Source organism: Oncorhynchus gorbuscha, linkage group LG24 (genome assembly GCF_021184085.1).
Source record: "Oncorhynchus gorbuscha isolate QuinsamMale2020 ecotype Even-year linkage group LG24, OgorEven_v1.0, whole genome shotgun sequence".
Taxonomy (NCBI): domain Eukaryota; kingdom Metazoa; phylum Chordata; class Actinopteri; order Salmoniformes; family Salmonidae; genus Oncorhynchus; species Oncorhynchus gorbuscha.
Genome location: NC_060196.1, coordinates 17325419 through 17352272, shown reverse-complemented (window position 1 = coordinate 17352272; position 26854 = coordinate 17325419). Strand labels below are relative to the sequence as shown.

General features: G+C 45.3%; 1 protein-coding gene across 4 annotated transcripts in view; it reads right to left on the bottom strand.

Annotated features, from left to right (window-relative positions):
* Positions 1–26854, bottom strand: part of LOC124012776 (catenin alpha-2) — a 711900-nt gene that overhangs the window by 124383 nt on the left and 560663 nt on the right. For all 4 annotated transcript variants that reach the window (XM_046326728.1, XM_046326729.1, XM_046326730.1 and 1 more), the window contains one exon: positions 18914–19066. In XM_046326728.1, coding sequence (XP_046182684.1) covers positions 18914–19066 — 153 coding nt within the window. The remainder of the gene's footprint in view (positions 1–18913; positions 19067–26854) is intronic.

Genomic DNA, 26854 nt, shown 5'->3' with positions numbered 1-26854 from the left:
ATGCCAACGATAGCCCACTTCACCTTGCAAAGCTTTCTGACGATTCGATTTAGACTGTGTCGCAGAAGTCAAACAGCTTTACTGAGGAGTGTCGTCTTGTACCCCCATCGTAGCCCCCCCCCCCCCCCCCGGTTCCTCTTGAAACCAGGAAAACTTCATTAGATCACCTCACTTCTTACCTCTTCAGGTTTAATAAATAGAGGGAGACTGAGAGAGCTGTGTAATTGTGGTCGTGGAACAAAAAGATCTCAGTGACATGGAAACGTGATCTAATTCAATTACGTTCTTCCCTCCTCAGCCATTTCATACCAACATAGACAGTAAGATAGACGGTACTGACAAGCTGTATCTCAGAAAGCAAAAGAAAGAACAATGAAGAAAACAACGTCCTTTCCATTTCTATTTCTTCTACCCAATTTTTCAAAAAAGAGAGCCATGGAACAGGCCCAAATTAGCCCCCTTCAGAAGGTGTGAATGAGTGTACAGTAATCCGGTGACCCCCGTGGGGGTCATTTCTCCCTATCTCCACGTAATCTGTGAACACCAAAATGGCCGCCCTTTCTATGTCTCTCTCTCTCTCTCTCTGTGTGGCTTGGCAAGCCCGTGTCTAATGTTCTGTAAACAGCGTACTGCCGCCGCTCGCTGATTTGACAAATGTTAATATTACATGAGCAGCGCCTGGGCTCCTTTGATGATAAAAGGCGAGGCAGGCAGCACAGCTCACAAAACAACTAGGGCTTTCCCCTAAGGGGACGGGCGGAGGGAGCGACTCCTTGAGGACTTTGTTGGTTGACTTCTACATTTTTTTTACGCCACTTCGGGGGTTTGGCACGGCATCGTATCTTCCCAGTGACATCACTGCAGTCAGAGTGGAGGATAGTATTTCAGTTGAAAACAAGAGACAATCTTGCAATGAATCCTGGGGGTAGAGTAGAGGAGAGGCTTGAAAATGTAAAATGCATTAGTTAGAGCGTTGGGTGGGTAGGCGTTACTTATGAATATGACCGAAAGGGCCTGTTTGAAAAATCATAGAAAATCATTCAAAATGGTTGAGAATCATTAGAAATCATCACAGTCGCCCTTCGTTATCGAGTTTGATACAGTAACTAATTGCTATTCAGGGCAGACGTTCTGGGCCGGGTAGGCCATCTGCAAGTCCGTGTTTAAAATCAAAACCCTTTTGACCCACTGCTCATCTGGCATAGAGTAACACACAGCGAGCAAATTAGGAAGATCTTGTGGCCTTCAGAACCATCACACAGCTCGTTATTCCTTAATTGTAGATGATTTTCAACTCAACCCTTGGAAAGGGAATCCTGCGTTGACTGAAACACGGACAAGAATATTGAGCATTCTGACGGACTGTGTATTCTGTATTATGTGAACCCTTTCCATACATGGTGAACAAGCTTCAGTGCAGAAGAACTGGCAGTGCAAACCTCCCATACGTAATGCACATTTGGGGTCAAAGACAAAGTGCATTTGAGTTGTCTCGGGCATTTCGCTACGAAACACGAATGCAGTGTCTTCAAATATATCAAGGTAGCCATTCTGCCCGTTGAAATATGTTCAACACAGTAAGGAGTCTTCAAAATGATTGAAGAACTTTGAGTTGTTCCCTGAATGCCAGAAACATTTGTCAATGGCAAACAGTGACTGTTCTCTACTGTAGGCTACTTTTTGAAACTCCCAATTGAAATCTATAGATGAGAGAGGAAGGGAATGTAAGCGAGAGAGAGAGAGACAAAGAAAGAAAGAAGGAAAGAAGGAAAGAAGGAAAGAAAGAAAGAAAGAAAGAAAGAAAGAAAAAGGGAAGAAGAGAGATTGGGACAGCGTGTGTGCATGCGCAAGTGCATGTGTGCCTGTGTGCCTGTGTGTGTGAGCCAGAGTAAGCATTTCACTGTTGGTCTACACCTGCTGTTTACGAAGCACGTGACAAATAACATTTGATTTGATTTGAGAGACAGAGAGAAAGAATAAGTTGTCCGATCTGAAGGAGAATGATCTCAGAAGTGTACTCTCTTAACAGTACTCCCTCCTTCAGCCGAAAGGAGAGACCATAATACCGCTCTTTCTCCTCACCTGTGCCCTGCCTCTATCCAATTTCCCATCATCCCTCCATCTGGAGCCTATTCTCTTCATGTGTCCACGGGGACCGGGCCTTCATTAGTGGCTGTACCACCACCTGAGAATCCCACACACACCTCTGCTGCTGAGATATCCCATCACAAGAGTGTGTGTGTGTGTGTGTGTGTGTGTGTGTGTGTGTGTGTGTGTGTGTGTGTGTGTGTGTGTGTGTGTGTGTGTGTGTGTGTGTGTGTGTGTGTGTGTGTGTGTGTGTGTGTGTGTGTGTGTGTGTGTGTGTGTGTGTGTGTGTGTGTGTGTGTGTGTGTGTGTGTGTGTGTGCGCGCGAGCGCACCACAAGACAGTCCAGGCCAGAGGTGAAGGAAACCGGAAATTCCTATGTCTGTTATCTCCCATTTCCAATCTCCCATCTAGTCTCTCCCTTAAAAGCTCTTCATTAGGAAGGGTCTCTCTCTCTTAACCCCTGGCTGTCAGAAACAAACTGGCCTGTCAGCTGGGTCTTGAATGTCTTTACTGGTGGTCATCTTAGCTGAGAGTATAGACGCATAGACTTACTGACGGGAACAAGCACACTCACACGTGAATTTCTACAGACACACACACACAGGCACACACACACACACACACGAAAAAAAAGCACGTGTACTAAAGACAAACCCAGGGGTCTAAGTCAGCCGTGGGGACTGCAGACTGCAGTTAAGTGGATCACACACACGTGACCTTGAGAGAACTGTAGAGAACCGCTTCTGGTAGAGGAACAGATTTTTTACGAACCATTAACCTTGTCGGTCGAGGTAAAATGGCGGTCGGTACGTGGCTTAATTTGCCCTCGTAAAATGGTTGTCGTATAGATGAGAGTGAAGGAAAGCTCTACGCTCTGGTTCGGTGGTTGTGTCCCAAATGGCCCCCTATTCTCTCTTTAGTGCAATACTTTTGACAAGAGCACATATGGCCCTGGTCAAAAGTAGTGCACTAAATAGGGAATAGGGTGCCATTTAAGACTCATTCGGTATGTTAGAGATGCAGTCGGAAAAGGGGGAGATCGATATTCCCAATCAATCTAAGCTTCCAGGGAATCGGCTTGTACACTGGGCTACAGACCTGGCTCACTAGAATCCATAAAAGTAATAATGTGGAGTTTGGGCAGTTCTTGGGCGAAAGGAATGCTCCCATTACCAACAGAAATCATATAGGATTTCCTGGGAAGCTTCTCTCCTGGACGTTTGATTTAGATCCAGTGATTCAGTGTGATTCAAAACAAGGTGAATCACTCAAAGACAATAGAACAAGTACACTTCAAATCTGCAAAATTAAAGATAATAATTTCACTGTATTTTTTAGTTATTTTTGTCTTCCTTTTTCAGTCTTCATTTTTTTTAAATTTCGAATCTAAGAATCACTTTTTGTCACCTAAAATATCGGAGATGTCTATCAGAAGATATATTTTTCTTTTTTTTTCGGTCCATTTCTTTTCTGTTTCTATGGTGGCCTGTCTTATTGTTTTTTTGTGATTCTAGGCCTAAAATGTCAGAGGAAATGTATCCATCATCGGTTACAAAATAAGTCATTTTCTCTTTCATACAAGCTCTCTGGGGTCTAAGTGCTTTCCTCCTTTATCCATCCCTCCCTCACGCCCTGGTCTGTTGTTGGTCAATTAATTTTAATAGACAAAGGGATGAAGAGGAAATTGAAAATGATAGCAAACATTACACCTATAGTTCTCAAGGTCTTTGTAAGAACCACAACCACTGCTGGTATTATTTCCCCCTTAGTACGGTTCCTATTATCCAGCACACAGCATCTATCTCCTCACAGTGAGTATCTTTGTAGTGTCAGCGTAAACCCAGATGACTGAGGTGTGGAATTCAGATGCTGTGTGTATGTGTGTGTGTGTGTGTGCCTTGCGTTTGTAACATTGAGTCTGTCAGAGAGTGAGTTGAGGGATTGATCTGATGCGAGGTAGATGTCATTGGGGATGCCTGTCGTCGTAGGCAGGTGTGTGCAGTCTAGTGTAGGTGTATATATGGTCCTGTATGAGTGTTTATGTGCGCCTGTGTGTGTGCGCGCTCCAGTGTCTGCGTGACAGTTAGGGGAGACAGAGGGCCCCTCTTCCATGATGGAATGGTGATAGACTTTCATTTAAGTTTCATGGCAAGCTGGAGTAGAAGGAGATGCTGGAGAACAGGCAATTGAGGGCCTCCAGAGACATTAGTAGCGCGTCTCATGTTTACTTAGCCCTTTCAGACCCGGGCCTCGACAAATCCGGGTTAAAATAGTATTCAAACTCTTTCAGATATGTTATCGATGCTCGATTGAGCTCACCTGGCGCAATGGCAAACCCCCGAACCCCGCCCGTCGGGCGCTTACAGCAGGCTTGAGCAAACACTCCAACGGCGTCGGGAGATTTCACATGTTTGTTCGTTTAAACTCGGGTATGACTGCTGCTTCCTGTCACTAGCGTGTGAACATTGACTGGGGCATGTCAGCAACACGGTGGAACGTGTGTGCATCCCGCCATCGTCAATCACTGGGAATAAGAACAGGGTGAGATAGATAGACAGGAGACATGTAGGCATAGAAATGGAATTTAACACTGGTCCACCCACCGCGGTGCATTGAGTTGAATGCGAATGTCCCTTCTAATGATTCTATGCGTGTAGCCATCAGACATTGTATGTGGCGCTGTCACTATGTGTCTGCTTCGCTACCCAAACCAATTTCTGTTGGTGTCTGGTCGCAATATTTTGTTTACGTTCTGTCTCGTTGTTGGGGGGGGGGGGTGAAGGATAAGGACTTGAGTTTGAGTTTCTGATGTCCTTGAGTAATACGGAGCGATCATTAAAATTGAAAAGATTTCCTTCCCCCTCTCTATATTCTTTTTTCAGCATAATTGCTACACTAATGGTAGTGTGTTATATACTTTGAGTATGAGCTCTGAGTGCTCAACCAGTCTCTTAACACATGAGTCCCAAATGCCACTCTATTCCCAATATTGTGCACTATGGGCAATGAGCAAGCGAAGTGCACTATAAAGTGATAAACATGATGCCATTTGGGACACGACCTGAGAAGGATGTTTCCTCACAAACACACCTTGATCCATCACTGATGAGATTAAACAAATGGAGTTTGAAAACCATGACAGCCATTACGAGACAATGTAACATGTCTAGACATGTTTGGGCTCCCGAGTGGCGCAGCGGTCCAAGGCACTGCATCTCAGGGCAAGAGGCTTCAGTCACTACAGGCCCTGGTTGTAATCCAGGCTGCATCACATCCGGTGGCGCACAATTGGCCCAGCGTCGTCCGGGTTTCGCTGGGGTGGGCCATCATTGTAAATAAGAATTTGTTCTTAATTAATTGACTTGCCTAGTTAAATAAAGGTTATTCAACAATACTGCACACTGCAAGACCACAACAATCCCATCTTGAAGCACAAACAACTATACATTAATCAGACCCTATTCTTCCTTCGTTGTACTTCATCTCATATATTCCACTTGGTGTCATATTGGCGAAACATGACAGGAACTCCTCCTCCGCCGTTGGTTGAAGTGGGTAGTGGAACGGTGGGAGACTATTCTTCCTTTCCTCTCAACGCGTTTGAAGATGGCGGTTTTGTCTCCAAGCTTAGTTATGTACTGTTAGAGAGACCATTTTCCTGCATGGGCATCTTCTTCACTGACCTTGTGGGCGCCATTCCAACTATAATTGACCCTCAGCATTGCGTGACCTAAAGCCCCCCCCTCTCTCTTCACAATAAAATGGCCTTCAGAGGAGAGGTGACAACTGGAGGTGATATTGCTAACTGGGATATTTCTGGAGGAGGACTGGGCTAATGTACTGTGGCTCATACAGTCGGGACTCTCCAGGAAGAGGGCATGAGTCTCCCAGGGCCGACATCTGGCCAGATCTCAAGTAGTAGGCTGATTTCTCCCTCCCTCTCTGTCTCCATTCCAATACTCTTCCCATCCTCTCTCCCTCCCCTTCTCTGACCCCCCCTCCCGCTTTCTCCATTGCAAACCTCTCTCCCTCCCGACCTCTCTCTACCTCCCTCCATCTTCCCACTCTCTCTCTCTTTCTCTACCCCTCCCTCCTTCCGCCCTCTCTCTTGTCCCCGCTGGTCCACAGGGACCTGGGCAGGACATAATGGGCCACTAAGCAGCAGTTACTGTATTCTAGATTGGAGATGAAAAGGCTAATTCCGCACGCCGGCCTTTCAATTTGGGGCTAATCGGTCCTTACATCTGAAAACCCTGTGGCAATGCAATCCTGGTTCAGGCCTGGGCAGTTTGGGTTCACTTAATTGTTTTAGATATCTAGGGAAAGGATACAAGTAGACTATAAATAGGTCTAAGTACTCTCTATACACTTTCTCTATTAGATACACCATTGAACCCCCGTCTTCATATTATTCTATTAGATGTTAATGAAATTAATTAAGAACGCTTCAAGTATTAAGGACCAACATTTCCTAAAATATACATCAATTAGCCATGTTTGCTCCTGCATTTAGGTTACCTTTACACTTCTCTAAGAGAGGGCTATTATTACTAGTCAGGTAATAATGACTGATTTCTCCGGTGTAGATGAATCAATGTTAGGTGTGTTTGTTCCTGCATGTAGGTTACCTTTACACTTCTCTAAGAGAGGGCTATTATTACTAGTCAGGTAATAATGACTGATTTCTCCGGTGTAGATGAATCAATGTTAGGTGTGTTTGTTCCTGCATGTAGGTTACCTTTACACTTCTCTAAGAGAGGGCTATTATTACTAGTCAGGTAATAATGACTGATTTCTCCGGTGTAGATGAATCAATGTTAGGTGTGTTTGTTCCTGCATGTAGGTTACCTTTACACTTCTCTAAGAGAGGGCTATTATTACTAGTCAGGTAATAATGACTGATTTCTCCGGTGTAGATGAATCAATGTTAGGTGTGTTTGTTCCTGCATGTAGGTTACCTTTACACTTCTCTAAGAGAGGGCTATTATTACTAGTCAGGTAATAATGACTGATTTCTCCGGTGTAGATGAATCAATGTTAGGTGTGTTTGTTCCTGCATGTAGGTTACCTTTACACTTCTCTAAGAGAGGGCTATTATTACTAGTCAGGTAATAATGACTGATTTCTCCGGTGTAGATGAATCAATGTTAGGTGTGTTTGTTCCTGCATTAAGGGTTACCATTATGCTTTTGACCTTTCATAACGATTGTATTCCCTCCTCCCACGCACGGGTACGACAGGGAAACGCACAGGTCACATCAGCCACAGAGCAAAAAGAAGGGTTCTAGCGCTCCAGGCTAAACAAATGGGCGTGAATGCCTGAGGAATGTCGAAACCTAGTGTCACTACTGCCACGAGGCATATCCAGCTCCCAGATATCAGCGAATGAAATCATTGTGACCAATCAGAAATGATACATCCGATCGACCAAAAGGAACCTCTTTAAACATGTTCCAACACAACAACTGAAGACGTGGTGGTTTTCAAACTGACATACTGGTGACTGGGATCACTCTCTGCTAACTTTCCCAAATTCTCAGGTCTTCCAGAACATCTTGGATGAAGGACTCTGGATTTCCTGCTTATTCCCTTCTAATGCCGGGATTTTTTCAAGCGAGATTAGAGGAAACATTGGGATTTATTTATTTATTTATGTCAGTCAGTCAGTGTTGCTGATAGACACCAAGGCTATTGTTGCTCCAGTCCCAATCCCAGTGTCAGCGACGTCTTAGCTGTAGCCTGTGGCTTTATGGATCCGATTACCCCACAGCACAGTTAACGATTGCTGAGCCAAGGAGATGTCTGACACCGTGTGCATTATGGATCTATTTTGTGTTCTGAGATGTATCTATCAGATGTAGGTATCAGGCGGACCGCAGGTCATCTGGAGAACAGGTGTGACCGGTGGAAAACGGGTGGCGAGACGCCAAATCTGATAGAGTTCCTTTTCTGATGACTGATCCTTTTAACCTCGGAGTAGACCTAGACCATCGCAAAATGGTATCTTTCGCGGGAGATGAAAAGAGGGCTGAGGGGGTTGGGGGTGTAGGAGGAGGAGGAGGAGGAGGGGGAGTTGATGTATCTCTTTCTCAATCCCTCCAAAAAGCTGTCTCCTGCTTCCCATCTCCTGCGCCCAGATTTCCTCTGAGGCCCATAACTCCCGGGCGGAGCAGGGATTAACCGTTTGCCCAAAGGTCTGGGTCATCACAAATAGACTTGTTCCAACAGCCATCCATCCACCCAGCCCCCCCACCGCTGTCTCCCGACACGGCAGCTTAATGCACTCCGCGCCCCGGGATAATATTTACTGCCGCAGTCAGTCTCGCGGCGCGACGCTCCGAAGGCCGATCCGATATTGGTTACATTCAACTCCCTTATCGATTCTGTATAATCATCGACAATCCTTTCTTCCTCGTCGTCTCCGGTCTTTTCTCCCTCCCAGTAAGGTCGCCGCTTTAAATCTAAAGGACGGCGAGTTAATGAACTGACGCAGCAGAAGTGAAAACAGCGTTCCAAGTCCTCTTGCGTAAAGGGGGGGGGGGCAATATTTGAATAGGGCACGGAGAATGACACAAGTCTGTTCGCAGAGATAACTAACTGCTACTTTGAGATTGTAAATGGGAAGAGTGTTGGTGGTATTGATAGGTCTTATTACTGCTGACTGCATAGAAAATAGACAAGGGGAGATGTGTGCTTCCATGTACCTTTAAGATTACAGGTTACAGTCTATTAGCCTTTGACTGTTTTAGGTTTAGTCCAGGTTTTACTGTAAAGAGAAACACCAATGAACTGGTGAGGCAAAAGTGGCTACTTTGAAGTGCGAGTCAAAGTACAAGAAAAGGGGAAGGAGGTGAAAAAGGGGAATGGGGTGGAAGAGGGGGAGGGGTCATGACAGCATGTGGTCCATGAAGGGAGGCTAGGGGGCAGTTCAGGGGACATGAAGCCAGAGAAGGGGGTTTGTCTCTGGATTTTAACCACATAAGTCATTTTTGAACTGGTAAGCACGGCATCACTGTTAGCTTTAAACGGGTAGCTCTACAGTATCATGCTGTGGCTAATTTGTGAGGGAAAACCCCGAACCTATCTCATACACCTTATCTGAAACATTCAGACCATAAAGGACGCACTACTACTGACATTGACCCATTGTGAGAAGAAAAAACATTGGCGAAACAAAAATAGCAAAACAAACTAGAATTCCTTCCTACAGACAAAAGGAGTACGGAGGCAGGCACTGATTGGCTGGTATAGAGTTGAGAGAGAAGAGGGCAGAGGTAGCCGTCTTCAGAAGGTCCTGCACAGAAACACAAAGGGAAAAGGCCCTAAGGATGGGACCATAATGAGTCTCTCTCCGCAGTGGCCTCCTGCCAACGTCGAGCCAAGGTCAGGGACGGGACCTCACTTCAACATTGGAATAGTGATGGACCGCAACGTCCTTGTGATGTCCAATGAGTGTAGCGTCTAAGCTAATATACCACCGCCTCACAATAATAATGAAATAAATGTTTCCCCCAGAACAGAAGACGGGAGGCAATTTGATAGCCGGGACTAAATAATGTTCATCCCGTATTTCAGTTAATGAGAGCATGTCAGGGTTTTGGTCAGCGCTAATATAATAGAGACTGAGAGGCTTTATTGTTAATGAGGGAGAGATAATTAAGAGGGTATCAACTATAGTGGAAGAAAAGGAAGGAGCGAAGGAGGGAGAGAAAGAAGAAGGGGAGGGAGGGAGGGAATAGCAGCAGCTTTGGTCTTTGAAGAGAGGCGAGGCTCTCCTCGTTGGAAGTCTTTCTGGGATGGCAGGTCAGATAGAGGTATGACTCATTACAGGAGTGTTGGGATTTGATGAGAGCTCTGTAGCCACAGCACTAGCCGGCCCTGACATAAGGAAGGCAGCTGGCCAACAGTTCCCTAACACTGAGAGAGCAGATGACAAACAGAACCCTAACACAGAGAGGGCAGCTGGCCAACAGAACCCTAACACAGAGAGAACAGATGACAAACAGATCCCTAACACTGAGAGAGCAGATGACAAACAGAACCCTAACACAGAGAGAGCAGATGACAAACAGAACCCTAACACAGAGAGAGCAGATGACAAACAGATCCCTAACACAGAGAGAGCAGATGACAAACAGAACCCTAACACAGAGAGGGCAGATGACAAACAAAACCCTAACACAGAGAGAGCAGATGACAAACAGAACCCTAACACTGAGAGAGCAGATGACAAACAGAACCCTAACACAGAGAGGGCAGCTGGCCAACAGAACCCTAACACAGAGAGAACAGATGACAAACAGATCCCTAACACTGAGAGAGCAGATGACAAACAGAACCCTAACACAGAGAGAGCAAATGACAAACAGAACCCTAACACAGAGAGGGCAGATGACAAACAAAACCCTAACACTGAGAGAGAAGATGACAAACAGAACCCTAACACAGAGAGAGCAGATGACAAACAGATCCCTAACACTGAGAGAGCAGATGACAAACAGAACCCTAACACAGAGAGAGCAGATGACAAACAGATCCCTAACACAGAGAGAGCAGATGACAAACAGAACCCTAACACAGAGAGGGCAGCTGGCCAACAGAACCCTAACACAGAGAGAGCAGATGACAAACATAACCCTAACACAGAGAGAGCAGATGACAAACAGATCCCTAACACTGAGAGAGCAGATGACAAACAGAACCCTAACACAGAGAGGGCAGCTGGCCAACAGAACCCTAACACAGAGAGAGCAGATGACAAACAGATCCCTAACACTGAGAGAGCAGATGACAAACAGAACCCTAACACAGAGAGAGCAGATGACAAACAGATCCCTAACACTGAGAGAGCAGATGACAAACAGAACCCTAACACAGAGAGAGCAGATGACAAACAGAACCCTAACACAGAGAGGGCAGATGACAAACAGAACCCTAACACAGAGAGAGCAGATGACAAACAGATCCCTAACACTGAGAGAGCAGATGACAAACATAACCCTAACACAGAGAGAGCAGATGACAAACAGATCCCTAACACTGAGAGAGCAGATGACAAACAGATCCCTAACACTGAGAGAGCAGATGACAAACATAACCCTAACACAGAGAGAGCAGATGACAAACAGATCCCTAACACTGAGAGAGCAGATGACAAACAGAACCCTAACACAGAGAGGGCAGCTGGCCAACAGAACCCTAACACAGAGAGAGCAGATGACAAACAGATCCCTAACACTGAGAGAGCAGATGACAAACAGAACCCTAACACAGAGAGAGCAGATGACAAACAGATCCCTAACACTGAGAGAGCAGATGACAAACATAACCCTAACACAGAGAGAGCAGATGACAAACAGATCCCTAACACTGAGAGAGCAGATGACAAACAGAACCCTAACACAGAGAGGGCAGCTGGCCAACAGAACCCTAACACAGAGAGAACAGATGACAAACAGATCCCTAACACTGAGAGAGCAGATGACAAACAGAACCCTAACACAGAGAGAGCAGATGACAAACAGATCCGTAACACTGAGAGAGCAGATGACAAACAGAACCCTAACACAGAGAGGGCAGCTGGCCAACAGAACCCTAACACAGAGAGGGCATCTGGCCAACAGAACCATCTATTATTTCGTTTCTCTCTTTTACCTACTGCCCTATCTCTGTCAATCTTTCTCTGTCTCTGTCAATCTTTATCTAACTCTCCCCCTCTCTCTCCTTCCCTCCCCCTCTCTTCCTCTCTCCCTATGAATAAGTGTCTACTACAGCTGAAGTTGGGCACCAGGCAGTACAATATCACAATGATGAGAAGTGTAGCTAAAGCTTGTCATACGCCATATATCCCAAACCCCAGCCACAGCCAGTTAGGTCCTATTCCTTGGCCAACTCACAGAGTACCATTTCCCTGCATGCCAAAAAGATGTCCCATTCCATAATATTAAGACCAGGAAGTTTAAATAAAGAGGCTGGTGGGGATTGGAGGGGGATGGCGAACCAGAGAGAGCGAGTGTGTTCCTAACTCCAAAAGCCCCAATCCAATTTGGGCTAATTAAGGTCATACAAAAGCTCATCATAAATATTTTCCTTTCTACAGCGCCAAGGTCTACTGAATTATATTCATGTCTTCTGTTTCCCTTTGCTCCCCAGTCGTCTCCCGTCTCAGCCAATCAAATGATTTTGTTGGTAATTAGAGGCTTCCTCTTCCCTGGTCGGCAGGTGCTAATGAGGGTGATGCGATTAAGGAGGGCATGGGGGCTGAACTTGGGACTGTGCAAGGTGATCAGAGGGCCTGGGGAGAGGGGCGAGAGGGGGAACTCAGGGCCCGAGACAGACAAGATCAAATACAGACAAAGCAGGCTTGATAAAGGGCAGGTCCAACATGGTAACAACCCCTTTGATACTGAACACTGATCAATGTTGACCTCAGTGAGTTAAAGAGGAAGGGAGCAACCGGCTAATAGCGAACACTCCTTTCTTCAGCAGGATCTAGCAGCATTGGCTTCATGCAGTGGTGACGAAGACGATGAAGACGATGACAAATGACAATAACTTTCGGTAACACACAACTTTTTTAGGGAAAGTGGATGTGTGGGTAATTTCTTCCAGGTATGTAAATGAAATATGTATAGCAGCTTCTGATGAGATCGCAGAGATATAGAGATACATAGATTAAATCGGATTAAATCACGCCAACACACAGCCGTTTATTTGAACATAACCTACTTCCATACCCATACGGTGGTATCAAACATATCTAAAGCCCGGTGTACACTACACAATTTTGTCCCCGATGTAGCTGTCCTATACAAGTGTTTGAGATCGGCGACAAAAAAACATATCGTCGCCTACTCGGGGCGCGTTGCCTCCCCCCGATGCTCGTTTAACATGAGCAGGTCAGAGACACAATCTGAGGGCTACCGATCTCGTATTGTTGAGCACGTTTGATTTGACCAGCACAACATCTGCAATGCTCTTGTAGTGTGAGGTGTGCAACGACACGTTTGGAGAACGGTGATCAGCAACAGCCAATGAGAGCTCGCCAGAGTAGAAGCCGGTGAGATGACGACGTTATTCAGCGTCCCCCAGAATGTGTGGACTCTCAAGCAGAAGCGACGACTACTACTAGCATGCGTTTGTACTTCAACAAAAGCCAACGTGTCAAATCGTTCACAAGCAACATTACTCAATGGGGCGGCAGGGAAGCCTAGTGGTTAGAGCGTTGGACTAGTAACCGAAAGGTTGCAAGTTCGAATCCCCGAGCTGACAAGATACAAATCTGTCGTTCTGCCCCTGAACAGGCAGTTAACCCACTGTTCCTAGGCCGTCATTGAAAATAAGGATTTGTTCTTAACTGACTTGCCTAGTTAAATAAAGGTAAACAAAAATAAAAAATAGGAAATGTTGGCGAGGTAGTTCAACTCTGTCCGGCAAGCGTGATTGTCTGGCTGCAAACGTTTATCTGGCTGCAAACGTTAAACCTAATCACTTCGTTGCTTTCGCCAGACAGCGTGAACGTGGGAAACTCAGCGGCTTTAAGATTCTGAAAGTTGAGTGTACACCCGGCTTAAGTACCTTCACTTAGACTAATAACACCACATGCCATTGCCCATTCATCCATATGTGTATAATGCAAACTTAGAACATACTGTGCCATCAAACAGAAGGGAAATGTGTACATAAATACCATCATTAAACTAATATGGTGATTGCGATCCATTAAATTGTCCATGATGTGCAGTACTTTCAGACACAGTGCTATGAAATGCGACTAAATACACTTTAAGAAACCTACATTGAACTAACACGTTAAGCCATTTATCTGTATGGACAAAATGGGTGTGGTGTATGTGTATGTGTGTGCGTGTGCGTGTGCGTGTGCGTGTGCGTGTGTTTGTGTGTGCGTGTGTGCGTGTGCGTGTGCGTGTGTGCGTGTGTGCGTGTGTGCGTGTGTGCGTGTGTGTGTGTGTGTGTGTGTGTGTGTGTGTGTGTGTGTGTGTGTGTGTGTGTGTGTGTGTGTGTGTGTATGCATGAGTGTGTGAGCGTGTTGATGCGTGTGTGTACGTGTGTGTGTGTGTGTGTGCGTGTGTGTTTGAAACTGTGTGTGCTGCACTGTCAGACTGCATTCTGCCTGGCTGACTGGTGTTTCCAGGCTAAATGCCCTTCTAATAGCCCTTTATTTCATCTCCACTACAGAAACTGCAATAACCTTCACTCCCCCCCCCAACTGTCTGGGAAGGAGCCATTGGTATGTCACATAGTATAAGGCCGTGTGTGTGTGTGTGTGTGTGTGTGTGTGTGTGTGTGTGTGTGTGTGTGTGTGTGTGTGTGTGTGTGTGTGTGTGTGTGTGTGTGTGTGTGTGTGTGTGTGTGTGTGTGTGTGTGTGTGTGTGTGTGTGTGTGTGTGTGTGTGTGTGTGTGTGTGTGTGTGTGAACGAGCGTTCAAGGAAGTGGACCGAGCTCAGATGAAAACAAAGAGGTTATACAACCACATTATCTTCGTAATAAGGCTAAGGGCAGATATATCTCTCTTTCAGGCTGAGTCCCAAACAGGCCCCCCATTCCATTCACAGAGAATAGGGTACCATTTGGGATATATAGGGTACCATTTAGGATACAGACTCAGTTTCTCTCCCTAAATGCCCTGAGTTGACAAAAACACTTGAAACAGGAACAAAGTCTCTGTTCGTAAAACTTAAATATAATAATATCCACTGTATAATGGGATGACCTTGAACGTTGCCTACCCGTCTATCAAAGAGCTCCACTTGCATTCAGTTTCAATCACTTCTGTATTCCTCTATTACATTACAACAAGCATAGAGGGAACATTATGTAAATTCAAGCCCAAATTGAACTGAACATTTTTCGGAAGAGAAGAGGATGTGGAGTGCTCGAACCCAGAGAGAGAGAGAAAGAGAGAGAGAGAGAAAACTCAGCCTCATGGTGGTTTATGGGATCTCAACGCCAATGGTGACAGCTAGTCTTGCTGTGGTCCGACACATAATGAAAAAGACATTACAGACAAAAATACTTTACAATTTCCATTCATTTACAAACATGTGTACGTTGTGCGTTGACTTGAAAACATGTGTGCGCTCTGTGCGTTGTCTTGAATTCATTCTGGATTTGGGGGCTGTGAAGAGACATTGGTGGCATGTCTGGTAGGAAAGTGTGTCTATCAGAGCTATATGTAAGTTGATTATGCAGACAACTAGGAAACGTAAACACAATAATATTTCACACAAAAACAATAATTGAAGGAGTAAATCTAGTCAACCCTCAAGCAGGAAAGACTGGCATGCATGTTGCTGATGTCCGTTCTGTATGTGAAGTTAAGGGCAAGTTGTGCTGCTCTGTTTTGAGCCAGCTACAGCTTTGCTGGGTCTATTTTCGACTGCACTTGACCATATTACCGGACAGTAATCAAGATGGGACCAGAGCCTGAACAACCATTGCAGTTGATTTTTGTGTAAAAAACACAGAACATCTTTGTATCTTCTTTGGGATAGGGGGCAGCATTTTCACTTTTGGATGAATAGCGTGCCCAGAGTGAACTGCCTCCTACTCAGTCCCAGATGCTAATATATGCATATTATTATTAATATTGGATAAAAAAACACTTGCATGATGTCTGTGAGTATAACATAACTCATATGGCAGGCAAAAACCTGTGAAAAAATCCAAACAGGAAGTGGGAAATCTGAGGTTTGTAGTTTTTGAACTCAGCCCCTATCGAAATATACAGTGGGATATGGGTCATTTTGCAATTCCTAAGGCTTCCACTAGATGCCAACTGTCTTTAGAATGTTGTTTCAGGCTTCTACTGTGAATGGGGGCCAGATGAGAGGGGATTGAGTCAGAGGTCTGGCAGCAGCCTCGATCTCAGTCACGTGCATTTCACATGAGAGGTAGCTCTCGTACCATTTATTTTCTACAGACAATGGAATTCTCCGGTTGGAACATTATTGCATATTTATGATAAAAACATCCTAAAGATTGATTCTATACTTAGTTTGACAAGTTTCTACGACCTGTAATATAACTTTATGAACTTTTCATCCGATGTTCGGCTGGACCTGAACGCGCGTTTGGATTTTTTTAACCAAACGCCCTAACAAAAGAAGCTATTGGATATAAATTATGGACTTTATGAAACAAATCAAACATTTATTGTGGAACTGGGATTCCTGGGAGTGCATTCTGATGAATATCATCAAAGGTAAGTGAATATTTATAATGCTATTTCTGACTAATGTTGACTGCGCAACATGGCGGATATTTTTTGGGGCTGTTTTGGGCTCTGAGTGCCGTTCTCAGATTATGCTTTTTCCGTAAAGTTTTTTTGAAATCTGACACAGCAGTTGCATTAAGGAGAAGTTTATCTATATTTCCATGTAAAACACATGTATTTTCATCAACATTTATAATGAGTATTTCTGTAAATTGATATGGCTCTCTGCAAAATCACTGAACATAACACACCAATATAAAATGAGATTTTGGGATATAAGTCCTAAGAGTGTCATCTGGTGAAGATCATCAAAGGTTCGTGATTACTTTAATCTCTATTTGTGCTTTTTGTGACTCCTCTCTTTGGCTTTTCTTGGTGGTGACCTAACATAATCGTTAGTGGAGCTTTCACTGTAAAGCATTTTTTAAATGAGACACTGTGGCTGGATTAACACAAATGTTATCTTTAAAATGGTGCCTAAAAGTTCTATGTTAAAGAAATCTATTTATGAGATTTCTGTTGATTTGAATGTGGCTCCCTGCAATTTCATTGGGGGTTCCGCTAGCGGAAGATATACCCATTTATTTGTAATTTTTTAAAACATTTTAGTAATTTAGCAGACGCTCATAACCAGAGCGACTTACAGTAAGTAGTGAGTGCATATATTTTCACATTTTATTTTCTTTCATACTGGTCCCACATGGGAATTGAACCCAGAAACATGGAGCTCTACCAACTGAGCTACACAGGACCCTCCCCATCTTCACACAGACTTTGTCAATATGACAATGTTATAACTAGGAGATTAGCTTCCTCAACTCCAATTGAGTTTTAGGTCTGACAAGGTTTTGAACAAAATGCAAATGCTTTTAGTTGGACTTAAGACCAGTTTATTATCAAGATGTATTCTGATACTGACTGTAACTCCTTATTTAGAAATCACTGGCTTTGGGTGCTGACATGTAGAGTGTGGAATCATCTGCGCACATGGTCATTCTAGCTTTGTCTAAGACCAGTGGCAAAATAGAGAAGAGTAACGGCCCAAGGCACCTGCCCTGGAGGACACCGTAGTGTTCATATCTGATGTTAGAGAAACATCCATTGAAGAACAATCTCTGGGTCCTATTGGCTGAATAACTCTCCAACCATGTGAGGGCAAGTGTTGGAAAGCCACAGCAAGTGAATTTCTTCAATAACAATTTATGATCAATAGCATCAAAGGCTGCACTGAAATCTAACTACACAGCTCCAACTATTATCTCATTATCCATGTCTTTTAACCAATCATCAGTCATCTGAGTCAATGCGGTACAAGTTGAGTCCCCTCATACGCAGGCTGGAAGCCAGTAGTTAACTTGTTCTTTGAAAAATACCATTGTATTTGGTAAAACACAATTCTCTCTATCAGTTTACTAAGAACATGCAGCAAATTGATTGGGTGGCTGTTAGAGCCAGCAAAGGGTGCTTTATTCTTTTTAAGCAGTGGGATTACTTTAACCTTGCCAGGCAACCGTGACTCAGAATCAATCTCCACCCTCCCATCAGATGCCCCAAAACTTGGTATCCTGGCCTAGCGGTTGTTTTGGAACTGGCTATTTTGAGACTAGACCAGAACAGAGTGCCTGCCTGCCAGAAAGGGGTTCTGTCCCAAATGGCACCCTATTCCCTACATAGTGCACAGCGTTTGACCAGTCCCCATAGGGTTAAAAAAAAAATATATATATATATAGTGCACTATATAGGGAATAAGGTGACATTTGGGAAGCACCCATGAGCTGTTTGATCTAGACATAATAGAGAGTGTGTAAATTATATGTGTCTATGTGAAAAAGGTAGCGTGGATGTGCGTGGTGTGACCATACATCAAACAAAGGTGTCTGTTCCTTACTAGGTCAAGGCTACATCAAGGTGTGCCTGGGACCGGTCTAGTGCTGCTGACCCTGGGCCACGTATGTTCCTGCAGTCAGTGGTTCAAACTCTCATTCCGCCACCTACTTCCTCTGTCGTAGCCAACATATCTATCCTTAATCTGTCAATGAAACTTGAAAACCCCTTTAAAAGGTATGTGACGACTGCTCCTCATGCGTCTGCTTATAGCTCTCTTATTCAATGTCATGACAGTGGGGCTTTCTACTGGTAACATATACTTAGTAACCCAATAAGAATTATCTTCTGACTGTGACCTTTTGAACTCTGACTAACAAGCATTACCGACCAACACACTTTGCATTTTGAGCTGCAGTAGCTCGGCGGAGGCTTCCTTGACATTTTCCTGCTCTCTCTCTCTCTCTCTCTCTCTCTCTCTCTCTCTCTCTCTCTCTCTCTCTCTCTCTCTCTCTCTCTCTCTCTCTCTCTCTCTCTCTCTCTCTCTCTCTCTCTCTCTCTCTCTCTCTCTCTCTCTCTCTCTCTCTCTCTCTCTCTCTCTCTCTCGTACCGTGTGGGAATGCAGTATTGACATCCTATATGTCTATGTGGTGTATCAGATAAGCACATCACGGCTCTGCAGTACAAGGGGAAATAAGGCCGGGAGATTGAGTGCGTGGCATGGCGAAAAAGACCGGGGGGACAAGGGGGGAAATTGTGACTTACCTCTACCAGCTTGTTGGCGTGCTCGCGGAACACCTGCGCATACTCCTTGACCTCCTTCTCGTTGCCACTCTTGGCCGCCTCGATGAGCACCAGCAGCGGCACGTTGGTCTCCAGGAATGAGTCGGAGATGTGGTCCATCACCGCCTTCCTCAACTGGAGAGAGAGGGACAGAGTGTGCTTAACCTCATGTTTACTAAGTGTTTTAACTTTCCATGACAGTGAAGTATAACATATTTATCATTGAATTGAGAGTGGGGGCAGAGAGAGAGAGAGGGGGGGGGAAGAGGGAGAGAAGAGGGAGTGAGAAAGAGAGAGCGAGGGGAGAGGGATGGAGAGACAGAGAGCGAGAGAGACAGAGAGAGAGCGAGGGGAGAGGGACAGACAGAGAGAGAGCGAGGGAAGACGGACTGAGAGACAGAGATAGAGCGACGGGAGAGGGACAGAGAGACAGAGAGAGAGCGAGGGGAGAGAGACAGAGGGACAAAGAGACAGAGAGAGAGCGAGGGGAGAGAGACAGAGAGACAGAGAGAGAGTGAGGGGAGAGAGACAGAGAGACAGAGAGACAGAGGGACAGAGAGAGAGCGAGGGGAGGGAGACAGAGACAGAGAGAGAGAGCGAGGGGAGAGAGACAGAGGGACAGAGAGACAGAGAGAGAGCGACGGAAGAGAGACAGAGACAGAGAGACAGAGCAAGGGGAGAGAGACAGAGGGACGGAGAGACAGAGAGAGAGAGCGATGTGAGAGGGACAGAGGGACAGAGCGAGAGCGAGGGGAGAGAGACAGAGGGACAAAGAGACAGAGAGAGAGCGAGGGGAGAGAGACAGAGAGACAGAGAGACAGAGGGACAGATAGAGAGCGAGGGGAGAGAGACAGAGAGACAGATAGACAGAGGGACAGAGAGAGAGCGAGGGGAGAGAGACAGAGGGCCAGAGAGACAGAGAGAGAGCGAGGGGAGAGAGACAGAGACAGAGAGAGAGCGAGGGGAGAGAGACAGAGGGACAGAGAGACAGAGAGAGAGCGAGGGGAGAGAGACAGAGGGACAGAGAGACAGAGAGAGAGAGAGAAGGGAGAGAGACAGAGAGAGAGACAGAGAGACAGAGAGAGAGCGAGGGGAGAGAGACAGAGGGACAGAGAGAGAGAGAAGGAGAGAGAGAGAGAGAGAGAGAGAGAGAGAGAGAGAGAGAGAGAGAGAGAGAGAGAGAGAGAGAGACAGAGGGACAGAGAGACAGAGGGAGAGTGAGGGGAGAGAGACAGAGGGACAGAGGGAGAGAGAGACAGAGAGACAGAGAGAGAGTGAGGGGAGAGAGACAGAGAGACAGAGAGAGAGCGAGGGGAGAGGGACAGAGAGACAGAGAGACAGAGAGACAGAGAGAGAGAGAGGGGAGAGAGACAGAGAGACAGAGAGACAGAGAGAGAGTGAGGGGAGAGAGACAGGGACAGAGAGAGAGAGAGGGGAGAGAGACAGAGAGACAGAGAGACAGAGAGACAGAGAGACAGAGAGAGAGTGAGGGGAGAGAGACAGAGAGACAGAGAGAGAGCGAGGGGAGAGGGACAGAGAGACAGAGAGACAGAGAGACAGAGAGAGATAGAGGGGAGAGAGACAGAGGGACAGAGAGAGAGTGAGGGGAGAGAGACAGAGGGACAGAGAGAGAGAGAGGGGAGAGAGACAGAGAGACAGAGAGACAGAGAGACAGAGAGAGAGTGAGGGGAGAGAGACAGAGAGACAGAGAGAGAGCGAGGGGAGAGGGACAGAGAGACAGAGAGACAGAGAGACAGAGAGACAGAGAGACAGAGAGAGAGAGGGGAGAGAGACAGAGAGACAGAGAGACAGAGAGACAGAGAGAGAGAGAGGGGAGAGAGACAGAGAGAGGGGAGAGGGACAGAGAGACAGAGAGACAGAGAGACAGAGAGAGAGAGGGGAGAGAGACAGAGAGACAGAGAGACAGAGAGACAGAGAGAGAGAGAGACAGAGGGACAGAGAGACAGAGAGAGAGAGAGAGAGGGGAGAGAGACAGAGAGACAGAGAGACAGAGAGAGAGAGAGAGAGAGAGAGAGGGGGGAGAGAGACAGAGAGACAGAGAGAGGGGCAGATGAGCGAACAGAAAGAGAGGATCAGCAGCAGCAGGGGGTCGTAAAATAGTAAAATGGCTGCCCGCGAGGTGTTATTTTACCCATGAGACCTTTTACGAGGGCAGCACTTTGCGACTTATATATTTGTTTATGGAATCGTTTTGCCAAACTGGCAAGGAACACAGTCTTTTCCCCTGCTAAATGGACACTGATGGTATTCACAGTCTCTTCATATCGGACAGTGAAACAGACGAGTGGGTATAGAGTCAGTACAATGACAGTAGACATGTGCTTTATCTTACTAAGAGAAGGACTTGGGCATATGGACCCTTGGAGGCAAGCAAGCACGCAAACACAAAACACACACTCGGAAGGAAGGACAGATGCATGCACACACACACACACGCACGCGCGCGCACGCACGCACGCACGCACGCACGCACGCACGCACGCACGCACGCACGCACACACACACACACACACACACACACACACACACACACACACACACACACACACACACACAAACACACACACACACAAACTCCAATCGAGTTAAATGTCTTTGGGGTAGCGGTTCAAAGGAGTCAATTGACTAGTCTTGTGAAGTTTAATTTCACGACTATCAGACTGAAGCCATTTGAATGAATGAGCAGCTACGGTGGGGACTTCACTTTAGCTTCTGATGCCATCGTTCATAATTAGGCTATAAAGAAAACATTATTGCACCACGTTCCTGGTGTTAAAGAACTACAGATTTAGAGGGGCAGCGAGGGAGATATGGGGGTGCCGGTGATTGACAAGGGCATTTGGCTCCTAACCAGCAATAATCATCAGTCAGTCAAGCGCATTCACAGGCACACGAGCGCGCGCACACACACACACACACACACATTAGACAGTGAAACACACACTCACCCCTCCACCGACCAATTAAAATCTTAACTGCCAAGCCACAGTGGAGGGACAGTAATGATGAATTATGGCTCGTGGAGGTTTAATCCATCACTCTGGTTCTTTGAGGGGAGACTAGGAGTCTGCCTCCAAAATTGATATTTTGCTGCACTACTATTGGCCAGTCATACGGACCCCGGTCAAAAGTAGTGCATGGCATAGGGAATAGGGATCCATTTGGGAGACATCCTACAAGCCAGCCAAAAGCTGTAGGACATGACAGGCCTACATAAGCAACCCAGCTTTAGCCAGAATCCTGTATTCAATAGGTGGGAGATGTTTTAACACTACAACCACCTGGCCTTTCAGCCTATAAGTGCCCGCAAGAGAACGTTCCGGTCCTCTTAGCATATGGATCAGATGCATATCAACCCGCAAGGCGCTGCAAAACATAAGCACCGATGCTTGGTAAATAGTTTATAAACGACAAAAAGGGTGAATTGCTTGAAGAAATATTGACGGAAAATAAATCAATACAAACAACGACAACAACAAAAAGAATAAGAACAATAGTTAGTTGTTCAGGTCAAGTCAGGGACGTGTTTTGTATAATTCTACAAAGTCGTAGAAAAAAACATAGGCCTGTGGTCTAGTATTGTTTCCCTTTTCTTATTTCACATTTATTTAACCAGGTAGGTTAGTTGAGAACAAGTTCTCATTTGAAACTGCGACCTGGTCAAGTTAAAGCATAGCACAGTGTGAACAGACAGCACAGAGTTACACATGGAGTAAACAATTAACAAGTCAATGACACAGTAGGAAAAAAAAAGAGTCTATATACATTGTGTGCAAAAGGCATGAGGAGGTAGGCAAATAATTACAATTTTGCAGATTAACACTGGAGTGATAAATGATCAGATGGTCATGTACAGGTAGAGATATAGGTGTGCAAAAGAGCAGAAAAGTAAATAAATAAAAACATTATGGGGATGAGGTAGGTCAAAATGGGTGGGCTATTTACCGATAGACTATGTACAGCTGCAGATCGGTTAGCTGCTCAGATGTTTGAAGTTGGTGAGGGAGATAAAAGTCTCCCTTACAATGAAAACATTACCGTGTAATCCATTTGATCAGCTTTGTTTGTACGTTCGATTAGTAATAGAGTTAACGTCATTGATATAGTCCAGTTTACAGCTCCGTTTGACAAAGTAGAAGTGAAAAAATATCATAATTATATTAATAGAACCAGCCAGGTGAAAGGTGAAATGATTTGCTGTATTCCTAAACAAAAGCACCAGCGCATTAACTATTGTAAACGATGAATTGCATAAATAAATAGAATATTCACATTTTTGCTTTAGCAGCCAGAGCAATGCTGCCGCGCGCGTGGTCATGTGATCAATGCATTGACAGCACGGATATTCTTGGTAAAAGTGACATTTGGAAATAGAGACGCACCTCTGATGTTATGACAGTTATTTGACAAAGGTTGCGTGTCATAGAAACTCCCGAATATGCTCTTTCTGATACGATATAGAAATCGCAACGTTTTACCTGCATGTGACTCTGAAGGAGGATTTGATAAAGCGATGATCCTTTCCCTGCATCTGTAAATGTCACCCATCTCTCCATGTACAATTTGACAACTGATAGGCCCAACATTGTCACTCTTCGGATTCTTGTCCATTGAATCTTGTCTATAGGCCAACTCTTATTATGTGTGAAATACGTTTAGGTGCAGTTTCGTACTTTTCTGCTGACTGGCATCGATTGTTTCCCGCTCCACAAGTTGGACAGAGTCAAGTATATGTTTCGCATCATTCTAAAGGCATAATAGCATGTCCTCGTTTCATTAGTAAGAGAGTTACGGTAAATAAAGCAATGATGTAACAGCTTCTTTTTTTCTCCAAAGTAAAACATAAAAGAGAACGATATTAACCCGCAAGGCGCGGTTCAATTATTAACATGATTGCCAATGCTGATAAACAGGCATAACAAACTCCTCATTACACTATTGTCGCTCTACATTAAATCAACCTCTTCACCCTCCTCAACATTCAGTTAAGGCCTCATTTCAATTATGATCGTGAAGTAACTTTGCACAATTATCGTCCATTCCATCCATTTCTCATTCGTTCAGCGGGCTGGGCATTGTTTGCTTCGCTGGATAGAGCCAAGGATATGTTTTGCGTTATTCTAAATGCCTACTGCCACACGTAGCATGTTTTCGCTTCCCTTACAATACATTGGATTAGTAATAGAGTTATAGTAAATCAAACAGTCCCATAACAGCTTATTTTTTACAAAGAAAAACATTAAAAAACAGAATGGTGTCAACCCCAGAGGCGGTCAAATGATTTGCTGCTGATAAATGGGCATAACACAAACTCATCATTACCCTATTGTCTTTCTCATTTTACATCAACCGCTTCACCCTCCTTATCATTCAGTTAGGCCTCGTTTAAATTCAGTTGTGAAGTAAGGTGCACGATTGTCACCCATTCCTTCAATTGTCATTCATTCAGTGAGAGAGAGCGAGAGAGAGAGAGAGAGAGAGAGAGAGAGAGAGAGAGAGAGAGAGAGAGAGAGAGAGAGAGAGAGAGAGAGAGAGAGAGAGAGAGAGAGAGAGAGAGAGAGAGAGAGAGAGAGAGAGAGAGAGAGAGAGAGAGAGAGAGAGAGAGAGAGAGAGAGAGAGAGAGAGAGAGAGAGAGAGAGAGAGAGAGAGAGAGAGAGAGAGAGAGAGAGAGAGAGAGAGAGAGAGCGAGAGAGAGAGAGAGAGAGAGAGAGCGAGAGAGAGAGAGAGAGAGAGGAGAGAGAGAGAGAGGGAGAGAGAGAGAGAGAGAGAGCGAGAGAGAGAGAGAGAGAGAGAGAGAGAGAGAGAGAGAGAGAGAGAGAGAGAGAGAGAGAGAGACGCTTTAGCGCCTGGCTGCGCACCAGCATCCCAGAGCACATTGTCTCGGAGGGTTTTTAGGAATAGGTGTGGAAGAAAACAGGTTAAAAGACTCGAAATACTTTTCTGTTTGTGAATTCAAAATTCGGGACAAAGTGAACATTTAGGAAAAGTCAGGGAAGGAGCAGGACATGGCGTTTTTGGGGGAGCAGATTTTTTTTTCTCCCGATTGACGAAATCAAACGTCAGTGAGCGTTGGCCTGTGGCGGTTCCTGTGTCCCACGAGAAGTTCAGATTTGGTTGCACGTTGCAAAACGTTTTTTCTACACCGCGCATGAACCACAGCCATTTGTTCAAGGAAAAGAGTAGGAACGAGACTTCTTCCCTATCGCAATCAATGTGCCATGTTCATTTGGGTTGCGGGTTACCTGAGCGTGAAATTCGGAGAGAGAAGTGCTGGGAGTGCTCTCCTAGTTAATGATCCGTCTCCCCCTGTGCCAATAATCTAATCTATGACTTTTAATGAACTTTAGCCTCCTTGTTAATAGGACTTTTCCCATTGTCAGTGTGCTATAGCCTTGAGTCTGATCAAATATGTTTCATCATTTATCTGTATATAAACCATACAATATATATAGATCATGTTGGAATACACTATGCCATGTATATCTGTATACATAGGGGCAGTGTCCTAGACACAGAGTAAGCCTAACTCTGGACCGAAAATGGAGAACATACATTGAACATTTGTTCAGGGTTAGACTGAATCTGCGTCCAGGAAACTGCCACTTGATCTTATAATATTCATGTTAATAAGTACATGTTAGATTAAATAGTATTGAGCAATGCCTAAAAGTGACGTCGAGGTGTTAGACTGAGACTGAAAGAAAAAGGGATGATACAGTAGAAACTCAGTCCTTCTCTCCTCTCTGCATCATCAGCATTCCCAATGCCCAAACCCCACAGGACTCCCACTTAAATCTTTCAGCCATCTCTCTGTCTCTCTGTCTCTCTGTCTGTCTCTCTCTCTCTCTCTCTCTCTCTCTCTCTCTCTCTCTCTCTCTCTCTCTCTCTCTCTCTTCCAACCCTCCTCCTGTATTTCACTACCACTCCTCCTCACAAGTTATTTGGAGGAGTCACTGCAACTGCACAACTACTCCTCTACTACTCTAGTACTACTTCTACTCTACTCGTGTGATTGCCAAAATGATGGTACACTGTATATCATTGTACATTTGGATAATTAAAGTAATATATCATGCCTGGTATCATACATTGCGCGGTCGCATGGTATCGCCGTAGACATGAGTTGGCGTTGGAAGTTATGTCGGTATAAATGCCAGACTACGCAGACTCTATCACACAGTCGCGCCGGCCCCTAAACTGAACCGTACCGTTCTGGCTCGGATATATTTTATTTTTCATGTGGTCTTTTCCAGCATCAACTATGGTATCTCGGACGCAGTTTATTATTGTGAAAAGGTTATTGGTCCATTAGCCACCTTTTGACCTATGTCCAGATGTCACATCATCATATGAAATGGGTGATACTGATAAAAACACAATTGCAGTGACTCCAGCCTGCCTTCCGTTGAATACTGTGATGTCTATTGTGTAGTAGATGGAATCTGAGCTAGAGTCATGTCATTTTGCTGGTAAATTGGAACGGAAGAAAGAGTGGAGTGTGCCTGTGACTACGAAAACAGCGAGTGGAAAATTGGAAACAACAAAAAGAGAGAATGAGTGCTTTAGCACAAATTGCTTTGAGCGTCTCCCAAAAAGTTTGACGTATTATGAAATACCTGTTCTCTCCCCTTCCTCTCTCCCCTTCCTCTCTCCCCCTTCCTCTCTCCCCCTTCCTCTCTCCCCTTCCTCTCTCCCCCTTCCTCTCTCTCCCCTTCCTCTCTCCCCTTCCTCTCTCCCCTTCCTCTCTCCCCCTTCCTCTCTCTCCCCTTCCTCTCTCCCCCTTCCTCTCTCCCCTTCTTCTCTCCCCCTTCCTCTCTTCCCCTTCCTCTCTCCCCTTCCTCTCTACCCCTTCCTCTCTTCCCCTTCCTCTCTTCCCCTTCTTCTCTTCCCCTTCCTCTCTTC